Source organism: Gavialis gangeticus, unplaced genomic scaffold, assembly GCF_001723915.1.
Source record: "Gavialis gangeticus isolate Ggan-Ray unplaced genomic scaffold, GavGan_comp1, whole genome shotgun sequence".
In the NCBI taxonomy this organism is placed as follows: Eukaryota; Metazoa; Chordata; order Crocodylia; family Gavialidae; genus Gavialis; species Gavialis gangeticus.
Window position 1 is genome coordinate 15,416,386 of NW_017728992.1, and position 11,690 is coordinate 15,428,075.

The 11,690-nt window shown below is 42.7% G+C and overlaps 1 protein-coding gene across 1 annotated transcript in view; it reads right to left on the reverse strand.

Moving 5' to 3' along the window:
- The window catches only part of SEMA5A (semaphorin 5A), a 510,735-nt gene that overhangs the window by 416,580 nt on the left and 82,465 nt on the right, over positions 1 to 11,690 (reverse strand). The window contains exon 3 of the mRNA XM_019521077.1: positions 4,554 to 4,599. Within this exon, the coding sequence (XP_019376622.1) occupies positions 4,554 to 4,599 (46 nt within the window). The remainder of the gene's footprint in view (positions 1 to 4,553; positions 4,600 to 11,690) is intronic.

Genomic DNA, 11,690 nt, shown 5'->3' on the forward strand with positions numbered 1-11,690 from the left:
TGCTGGGGGATTCCTGGGGTGCACCTCTGCAAGAAGGCTAACGGAGGCAGGCACTCCCAGGACTTCAGAGGCCAGAGCCTACTTGCTCCATGAATCCCCCTGCAGGGGAATTCCTGGGATGCACATAATCAGGCCCCTGACACAGAAGCACCTGCCCAGGGTGGCTGGAGAGCTGGGCTGCCTGCATTCTGCCACCATAAAGCAAAGAAACATCTCCAGCAAGAAGGCTGCACTACTTTATGTCACCTAATGTCATGGCCACAATTTTGGGCACTTCTGTTGCAACAATGGTTATGGGTGTCTGCTTGCTTGGCTGTTGTGCTGTCATAAAAAAATGTTACTGGGACACAAAGGCAATGCCTATTTCCAAGCCTAAGGTATGAACTTGAACCTTAGGACTTAAGACAAAATCTTGGGACTTAATCACAAGTCTTGTGATAGCTGTTGTTTTTCTTATTAAATGTTTCCACTCTGGGGTCCAATGGATACATTTGGGGATGTAAAAATCTCACATTCCAATTAAAAAAAAATTCTGATCTCCACGATTATGGTCCACAGCTTGAATATATTTATCCTTTGCTCAAAAGGTAGAAAACAAGTTTTTAAAAAACCTCCAGATTTATTTTAAACCAATTAGAACAGTTTGCATGTCTTCAATCACTAAAGGCATCTGATAAACCTTTAAGAGCAATTTAAGATATGTATTTCAGATACAGGGATAACTGTGTTTTCCTACACAAACACTTAGGTGATCTGATATCCTGCCTGTGCGAGGCTTCCATTGCCATAAGAAACTTCACTTTTGTTCTGACTTGTTATACTGAAACAAAGCTTTGATTATTTCTCCCCTATCTTGAGCTTCATAATTAAAATGCCTACAGACCTTTAAGGACTGAAAATCTTTGAACCAAAAGGTGTCCTAATCATTTTTTTTATTTTTGTGCCAGGAATGAGCCAGAAAGGGACAGTAACAGAGGGAGAGGGGAGGAGGGGGAAGGGAACTAGAGAAGAAAGGGAGGAAGAAATGAATTATAGAAGAAATCTGAACTACTGCAAGGGAGTCTAAGGATAAGAAAATCTGGAAATGGGAGAGGTGTATTAGAAGAGGGGAGAGATGGGTGTAGTGTAGTAAACAAGGCATTAGAAGGGGAAAAAACAGCTGTGCTCTGTTTTATTTCATGTGGAAATAAGGTTTTCTTTTTTCCATTCCTAGCCAGGTGCTTTTACTGTTTGATTTTCCAGTGACAGGGCATGGGAAGGGTTGGCGAAAGCTTTGGTGAAGGTTGCATGGACTATGGCTTACAAAACATTGGGTAAAATTTTGGAGTTGGTGGGAAAAAGACCACACTAAAACTGAATTTGAAAGAACTGTCAAACTGAAGGGATTCTGCATCATGCTGTCAGTCAGGAACTTCCTGCTATCACCAGTCATTTACTAATTTATTTTGCACTCTTTCTGACTGTAGTTAAAAAAAATGGGTGGAAATCAGTGACATTTCTTTATACCCCACATGGAAACACAAGTCTGTTGATCCCGGATAGCCCTCATCAACCATCTTTGAACAGATAAGACAGTCATAAAAGACAATCATGCTTCACTGCAAGGGATTGCAGAAGGAGCAGATATCTGAAGCATTACAGACTATATTACTTGTTGTCATTTATCCTATCAGTCACTAGCTGGGAACCTTTATATGCAAACTGAAATCACAGACTATAATAGCCATTTCTGATCCACTTTAGCACCTTAGATCAATGGGAATCTCCAGCCACTAAACATAAATAATCTGCTGCTTTTACATGTACAGCTTTACACAAACCACAACTGCTTGGGTAAGTATAGTTAACCCAGATTCAGGGTACATAGTTTACAGACTATTGTAGCTCAGCCTAGGTCTAGCCGTAATTTCAAATATTTCAGCCAACTAATTTAAGTGCTATAATTTCTGCAATACATGAGACAGCTTTACCTTTTTCCTATAGTCATATGGGTCTAGGAAGAGAAAAAGAGGGGATGATTTTTTTGCTTAATCCCAATACATACAAAACTCTTGGAGCTCTGCACATCACACTGCTAGCCTCATTTTAATTTGACTGACTATTTTTTCAACATTCAAGTGTGCAGAATAGCACTGCAGGGGAAAAAAAAAGCAAGCCATAGTATTCAATTCAAAGTTGATTTTAAACTGCAAAAACAAGAGCGTGTCAAACCCGAAGTTTCCATTTTGTTCCAATTTTGTATTTGCATACCTTACCTGCCTAGCCAATTTAAATGAAATGCAGTAAAACAAGCATTAGAGCCAAGAACACAGAAATGACAAATTATTCATTTCTGCAGTATATGCATGGGAGGAATAACAGAAATGGGGGAGGGGGGAAAAGCTTGAGCAAAAAATGAGATTCAGAGACCTGAGGGAACATAAGACTGTGATATCTGACAAATACTTAACATGGAAGTCTCACCAGTATTTAAAAAGTTCAGAGGGAAAATGAACAGATTTGGGGTTCTTTCTACTCTTTCTTTACAGCCTAAAGATTCCAGTGTCAAGCTCTAATACAGTGGTTTTTGACTTTTTTTTTTAGACTCAAGGCACCCTCGTTAAACTCAAGACATACCTTGGAAAATGACAGCTCTTAGCTTTCACGGTTTTGTTTTGTTTTTTTTGACTACAGAGAAATAATAATAGAACAATTCTTTTTTTTCAAAGAACTCAGAAAGACAACCACAAATCGGAATGTTTCTGATGCTTTGCATTTTTATTTGAACTCTCTGGGTTCATCTTGTGAACCATTCATCAATGGCTCAGTGTCTATTTGGAAGGAGGTATCAAGTGGAGTTCCCCAGGGGCCTGTTTTGGGCCTGGAATTATTTAGCATCTCTTTAATGATTTGGATAATGGGATTGAGTGCACAGATAGCAAATCTGAAGGTGACACCAGGTTGGACAGAGTTGCAGATGCTCTGGGTGGTAGGGCTAGGATCCAGAGCAAGCTGGATAGACTGGAGAAAGAGTAGGAAAACAACCAGATGAAATTCAAAAAGGACAAGTGAAAAATCCTGCACCTGGGAAAGAAAAAAAAATGCATGCACAGAGACTGAGGAATGATTCGCTAGGATGCAGTCCTGCAGAGAAGGACCAAGGACCTGGGTGTTACAGTGAACCAAAAGCTGAATATGAGCCAACAGTGTGCTCTTGCTGCAAACAAAAGCCAACAGCACACTGGGTTGTAATAACACAAGGGTCACCAGCAAATTAAGGGAAGTGATTCAACACTGGTGAGGCCTCACCTGGACTGTGTCTGGCTTTGGGACCTACACTTTAGAAAAATGTGGACAGATTGGAAAGAGTCCAGTAGAGGCTGACAAAAATGACTAGAGACCTGGGATGCATAACTTATGAGGAAAGGCTGAAAGAGCTAGAGTTACTTAGTTTGGAAAAGAGAAGACTAAGACAGGATTTGATTAGTTTTCAAGTACCAGAAGGGTGATTTAAAGATAAAGGGATATAGCCTTTTTTTCTGTGGCTGTAGGGGACAGGACTAGGCAGCAGCATCATATTGTGGCAGAGGAAATTTAGTCTGGAAATTAAGAAACACTTTCTGACTGTGAGAGTGGTAAAGCTTTGGAACAGACTCCATAAACAAGCTGCAGAATCTCCATCCTTGGAAATTTTCAAGAGCAATTTAAACATACACTTGACTGGGATGATTTAGTCAGGGGTGATTCTGCCCTGAGCAGAGGACTGAATTGCACGTCCTCAAGAGGTCCCTTCTAGTCCTATGACCCAGATGTTTGCACACCTAATGGTGCTAATAAGGCATGGCATCCTGTGGCACCCTTAAAAAGATCTCACATCAGCGTGAGCTACCATGGCATCCTGGCTGAGAATCACTGCTCTAATAACTTTAAACAGTAATTAGCTGCATTCCTTAAGGCAGGGAGAGTCTCAGAATCATCTTCACGCTTGCATCTGTTTAACACAACTTTGCTGTCTTTCTTTGCTGTTTGCAGTTTCCTTAACAAAGATGGGTACTCTCCTTTCTTTGCCAGTATAGAGAAGGAGCAGAGCCTTTTCACATGAGAACTACAGATATTGAGGGGAGTTATACAAGAAAGACACAGCAGGATTCATAGATTCATAAACTGTGATGCTAGAAGGGACCCCAGGGGATCACTGGGTCCAGACCCCTGCACCAGACAGGAAAGACAACTAGGAGTCAGGTGACTCCCGCAAGGTGACCGTATGCAAGTCAGACCATTTCTCTAATACAACATTTTTTATCTTCAGCCTCCATTTTGGATATATTCACTCTTACTAAATCACAGTAGATACGTAACAGCAAGTCTGTATGGCCTGGAACAAAAGGCCAATCTGGAATTAAAATAAGCAATGAGACTTACATAATGAGGGGCAGCAACAAGGATAAAAATAGCTGCACAGTCAGCTGTAGTTATGAAGCCAATGGATATCTTGATTATCTTTAAAACATCTGGTCTCGCCACATCAAATACAGGAACAAATTGAAAGAGATGGAAAAATATATTGCACGTACCTGGATTAGAGAGAGATCCTCAAGTTGCAACCTGAAGAGGTAGTTTCTATGGTGAGAAAAAAGACACAGAGAAAGTTACTATGAATGCTTTGATAAAGCAGTAAAACACAATTATTTATGGAAATAAGAACGAAGGAATGTGGTTGGAAGAAGTGACTGAGAATCAAGACTCCTGGATTCTGTTCGGGCTCTGACTCAGACTATCCTTGGGCTAATTACTGCGGGGATATCTCCAAATGTGCTTCTAATTTTGGGTACCAAATTGCAGGAACTTCAGCCTGTTTTCCAAAACTGCTGAATATTCACAACTCCAACTTAACCTAAGCCTGATCAGAAGCTTGTGTAACTTCTTTCATGTCAGGGGTGCTACACCCAACCACCTTGTGCCAAGTATAGGCCAAAAAAACTCCACTAAATTAGAAAAATCTCACTGCAAAGACATGTTCCCATTATGCTTTCAATCTACAAAAGTGTATATTGTAGGACTTCATCAACTCCATCAGCTCCCTATGTAAATATGCAAAGCCAAATATGCATGCCTCAGGGCTACTTTTTTATTTGCTGAGTTGCTAAAGTGTTTATAAATTGCATAGAAAAATCTAAACGCTGTTTTCTGCCAAGTATCAGCACCTAAAGCTCTTACTGAACTTGACGGGAGTTCAGAGTGGATCAAGAACAACATATGACCATATCACTCTGAAATCTGTGGAAGGTGGAGGGAGAGCACTCAGGCAGGTGAACTTATGTCTTGACCTTTCTCCAGCATATACTTGTAAAAGAATAAAGCTAATGACTGATACTACAAACTACCCTGGCCTGCCACAATGTCTCAAATTGGCACCTGCTTAGTTTATATTTGTATTTTGCATCACCTAAATCAGTTTTATCCCCAGTATCTAAATACATCACCCAATGTCAAATCACACTTTATACCAGTGGTGCTCAGTCTTTTTGCCCTAACTTAGCACACAGAGTGGGCATGGTGGGGCCCAATCTGGCCATGAGGATAGGAGATGGAGGCAGCCCAGCTTCAATCCAGAGGCACAGGAAAAGGGGGTATGATCTGGCCCCAACCCGGCTGTATGGGGGAAAGATGTGGCCTGGCCTCAACCTGGCTGTAGCCGCACAGAGGGTGGTGTGTGGCCCAGTTGCAAAGGCCTTGGGTTTTTGGCAGCAGGGGAGGAGTGACAGTTTTAATTGTCACTACTCCCCCACCATCAAATTTATCAACCCATAGGGAGACCTGCAGGCCAGGTACTATGGCTCTGTGGGCCTGATTTGGCCCCTGGGCCAGGGATTGAGCGCCCCTGCTCTATAATAACTAGTATTTCCCTGCCCCTGAAAAAAATAATAATACTGCACACTCTCCCTACATCTATAAAGACATGGCTCCAAACCTGTGGGGTGTGGATTCCCAGATTTGTGACAGGTCTGCTCCAGGGCTCTTCCATGTTCCATTCATGCATTTTTCAGATGCTGTTTTCTCTTTGGCTTTCATCATGTCCTTCCCTTTTGTTTACTGCTTATGCATTTTCATAATCTCATTTTCTTCCAATTCCTTTTCCCTGTGCTGGACTTTATTTAGTGCTACTCCCATCACCATCTCCCTTTTCCAGATCTTGTTCCACTCTTTCCTTCTCTCCCTCTTTTCAGCTTTCTTGTCCACTCATTCAAAAAGGCAGTGTCCTGTTTTGCTCTACATTCTCCCTACCTTCTAAGTACATCTAAAAGAACAGCTCATTCACCAAAAAGGTGGTTTGGGGGCATCTCTAAAATGCTCACAAATTTGGGTCAAATTTACCTAATACTTTCAGCTGGAAAAAGAAAGCTAGATTCATAAACCTGTTCATGCCAGGACCATTTCAGGCCATAGTCAAACAGCTTACTGATTAAAGTACTCAACCTGGATCTAGGGGACCCATATTCAGTTCCCAGCCCCTGCTGTATGCTGGAGGGCACAGTTTTCTAGGGGTTCAGGGTTCTCTAAATCTCCTGTTGATAGCGTTCTACCTTGCACAATTCATAAAACACATATATGGTCTGATTCCACACCAGTCCATATCTGATGAACAACAAATGCTTACCACCAGCTACAAAGGCAGAGCTGATCAATAGCAACTTGATTTGAGTCATTACAAAAAAATTAAGCTGCAGCCCAGCAATAAGAAGGATTATTAGGACAAGGAAGAGGATATGCTGAGAGATGAGATGGCAAAACAACAGTCAGAGAGCTTTTGATGGATCTGAGTGAATTCAAGTCAGCAGGGCCAAATTAACTTCATCCCATGGTACTCAAGGAACAGGCAGAAGAGATCTTGGAGCCCTTTATAGTAATACTCGCTAATTGCCTGTCAAGAATGATGGCTTTCGGGAAGTGTTTACCTGGTCCCGCTCACCCTTTGGGCCTGGCCATACAAAGACTCCCTCCGCCACCTCCTTCTCCAGTCTCTGGCACAGGGGCTCCCTCCCCACGCCCGCCTCTGCCTTGCAGCGGGGATATTCTCCCCACCTCTACTCCCCGCCTGCCCTGATGCCTGTTGTCCAGGCTAGGCTGTGGGGAGGCACTGCCACCATGATCCCCCCCTTCCCCTCCCCTTTCCTCCTCACTTCCCTGCCACCCAGCCCCAACAACAGCCACCACCATAACCCCTGCCATTCACCTCCCCCCACCCACCCACCAGGGTCTGCACAGCCTCCCTCGCTCCGTGTCGGCTGTTGTCAGGGCCCCCTTCCTGCTCCCCTCCCACTCTCCCTCCCTCCCTCCCCACTGCCCAGCTCTGACAATAGCCACCACCATGACCACCCCTTCACCTCACCCCGGTCCACTGCACTCCCTGCCTGCCACCTCCCCTTCCCTGCTGGCTGTTTTGGGGGGCATTGAGGATGGGCAGCGGGGGGGGGTACTGCCACCATGACCATCCCCCCCGCTTCACCCTCAAGCAGGGAGGCATGCGGAAGCTCTGCTGCTCGGGAGACCGGGGCATGTTTGCTGCCGCCACAAACTTCCCCGGCAGCAGCTCAAACCTGGGCCCATGCAGCCTGGGCCCACGCAAACAATCACCACCCACCCTCTCAGCAGTGCATGTGCAGTTGGCTGAAAGCATTATGGGCAGACAGACAGACAGACAAAGACCTTTATAATATCAGAATTTACAAGTTCATGGGAGACAGGTAAGAGTACTGTGTGCTCTACAGTTTTGAGCTCCACACTTTAAAAAGGACATGGAAAAGTTTCAGAGGGTCCAAATGCAGGTGATAAAAATGCTAAAGGGCTTGGAAGGCACGATATACAAGGAGAGGTTGAAGGAACTAGATACGTTCAACTTGTAGAAGGGGCAATTAAAAGAGAATGTGATAGCAGTCTTCAAATATCTGAAGGGCTGGCATAAAGAAGAGGGAGAACATTTTTTCCCTGTTACTGTAAAGAGCAGGACACAGATCAATGACTTGAAGTTGCAGAAATGTAGGTTTAGTTTGGATATAAGGAAAAACTTCTTAACTGTTAGAACAGTGAGGCAGCAGAACAGATTGCCTAGGAAAGTTGTGTAATCTCTATTAATGGAGGTACAGCTATACATACCTATGCTATGGGTACTTCCCATGCTTCTGGACTTTTCTGGTTGCTACATGGGGCCAGGAAGAAAGTATTTTCCCTTCCTGTTGCTAGAGGGGTCAGAGGAGTTGGGTGGGGGGGGTCTATCTCAGAAGCACAGGGTGTTGGCTGCCTGGGTATCTGGACTGGACCCTCCAGTCAGGGTCAGAATGATTGCCACATTTGGGGTCAAGAATTTTACCCCATTGCGATATTTTTTTTTTGCCTTCCTCTGTAGCCAGTTGTGTGACCCTCTTCCCTGGATTTATTTTGACAAAGCCTGCAGCACAAGGACACTGACAGCTGTTGTCCACCTGCTTTACCTGTGGTAGTTTAGGTTGTATGACGGGACTGATTGCGTAACTTCAGTAACAGGTTAGACAAAGATTTGTATGGGGTGGTTTGGATAGGGATGATACTGCCTCAGACAGGGAATTGGACTAGATGACCTCTGAAGGTCCCTTCCAACCTTATTATTTCTGTGTGATTGTAACAAGGAACAAACCCCCCACATTTTAAATCAAGACCCCAAACTGTGCCCTCTGTTCCACAAAAAGCCCCCGTAAACATCCAAAAACCCCAATTCCTTCACTCTCTCAATTACCCTCCTTCAGGATCTTAAATGGAAACTTATTTGGTACCATACAACATTTTGGCTTTGATGAGTTATTATTTCAGTAAACATGTTCTAGTTTTAATAATTATTTAAACAATGTAATTACAATTAAAGCTAAGAAAAAATTGGGGGCAGGGCTATCTAATGATGAAAATATGGGCAGGGTTCCAATAAAACTGTTAATTTTGCTACATCCCCCCTTCTCCCCCCCCATTGACAGCTGTTCAGTTCAAGGCACAATGAGATAGCAGGAGGGGTGATTGGTTGGATTGTGAATCCTGTGCCCCAAGTGCATGACAGGAAACACAATCATGGGATTAGGGGTCAGACCCCAATCACACCCTACTGCCACAGCAAGTAGCAAGGCATGTGCCTGGTGCTCCCATGTTTCAGACTACCACTTAGCTGACCAGTGCTCCCAGCCACGTGCATGCATGGGAGACATTCAAGGCCCCCGTGCACTCCCAAGGCTGGGAGAGCCAATGAACTGATCAGCACTGCAACATGTTCAATCTAAGGCACAACGGGAACCAGCCACAAAGTTATTACACATATTTTGCATAATAAATTTGTGGCTTATTCCCTGTTTTTATTGTACCATTAATTTCATGACCATGTGGCCAGGTTCCTAATAAAGAAGTGATTAACCAGTGAAATGTAATGTGTACCAGGGGTGTCAGATAACATAGGGAGGATCTATTCATATACTTAAATCTAAGCATAGGCCAAGTGTTTGCAATTTCAAACAAAAAGTATATTCCAAGTTACATTATACAGGATACTAGAATTAATAATCCTAACACTTTCACAAAAAAGAATCAAGAATTAAGGACAACTCCTTATTTCAGGCTCAATCAAAAGCTCAGATACATGCCCTACAGAATTATGATGTCTGAACAATGAAAGTATTTCTGTTCTTCAAGCTTAATAATATGCTCCAGAAAGACAACCACCACCGCAGCCAGGTTTTATTATATGAAAAAGAACTATCTAATGCATGTTTTATATGTTCATAATTATGGGGCGGAAAGTCGCAACCTATTTCACAAGAGGCAAAGTACTAAAATGAGTTTGTTTTAAATATGTTCAAAATGTCTGCAGGAGACAGATTTTCAAAGGCAAGAGCTTCTGAGGAGGCAAAAAGGAAGCAGCAGCATTTCTGACTGGCACATGGGAGCTATCATAAGGAAATCATGGGAGCAGTCGTGTGCGATTGACAGAGAGATCCAACACAGGCAGACATAGAGAACTGCACACTGTATGACAATGTTTACAAAGTCTCATCAGTATGCTAAATGCAAACTAACAGGAAAGAATTTCATTGAAAGTCAGGAATCATTGCACAGTCTTTTCAATCAACTATGTGAGATACACATCGCTCTGCTATCTTCTGGGGAAAAAATACACACATTTACTTAAAATTCATCCTGCTCTGAAATATTCAGCAAGGACTATAAATACTAACACTCTATTTCCATCAACTGTATTCCTCTTGTCACTGTGTATGCCCTGCATCTACTGCTATTGCTTGCTTTTCTGTATTGCTTGCTCTTTCTTCAGACAGAAAATGAGGGTATTAAGAAAAACTATGAATTCATTGTAACTGCTATTATTTGCTTGCCCTTACAGAAGCCAGATGACTACTTTCTTCTTTTTTAGAAAAATGAGCCTGTGTAAGCATGTGCTACAGCACTGAACTTGGTGGAATTGGACATACTGAGTGCCCTGTATTTCTCTGTAATAAATTCAGCCAAATATTGTGTAGACTTCATTGTGGTTATTTTGTCTTGAGAAAGTTTTTGTGAATATACACTTATGGCTGCATTTCAAGACAGACCAACTCATTCTCATCCTCTCATCATTTCAACCTTATATTAAACACCAAAGTCAGTTTTCAGTTTCTACCACCATAGTAATCATGTATTTGTACTTATGGAATAGGATTGCCCCCAAGAAAAAACAGAATGTAGAAGTTCTTGTGGGATAAAATAATGCAGTCACATTCTACACACTAAAATGTAATTTTCTTCCTCAATAACATGTGCCATCGGGGATTAAAAATATTGATTGTACAAGTGTTAATGAGGCTAAAATGTCTATACCACATGGATGAGCCAATAATCAACCAAATAGTTCACATTTTTCATTTTCCAAGAGCCAATAAATGCCAAACAAGAGCCACATAATATTAGCCTAAAGGCTTTCTATAAAGTTACTGACAGACTGGTCGAAGGGAGCAAAGTAAGTGTAGATCTAGGAATAATGCTGGCATAAATGTCAGGAATCACCTTATTTTATCCCTGACTCTTCAAAAATGTGTCCTTTGCAGCTAAACTACATGCAACTATAAAAGTGTCATGACTGTTGCATGGACGGAAGGATAATGCATTTTATTACTATTGGAATTCATAAGAAAAGGAGACATTTGTGAAAAAAAACAGCTAAAAAAAGACCCGAGTGTGATTCAGGAATCCTGGCTGGCTGGGAAATTGGCTCCGTGGTTGGACCCAGAGGGTAGTAATTGATGGAAGTCAATCATCATGGTGACCTGTGACCAGTGGGGTCCCCCAAGGCTCTGTCCCTGGACGCATATTGTTCAACATCTTCATTAATGATGTGGACATTGGAGTCAGAAGTGAACTGGACAAGTTTGCTGATGACACCAAACTTTGGGGCAAAGTATCCACACCAGAAGACAGGCAGGTGATCCAGGCAGACCTGGCCAGGCTCAGAAAATGGGCGGATGAGAACCTGATGGTGTTTAACACCGAAAAATGCAAGGTTCTCCACCTTGGGAAGAAAAACCTGCAGCACCCTTATAGGCTCGGCAGTGCTACACTGGCTAGCACTACAGAAGAGAGAGACTTGGGGGTCATCATTGACCACAAGATGAACATGAGCCTGCAATGCGATGCTGCAGCTAGTAAAG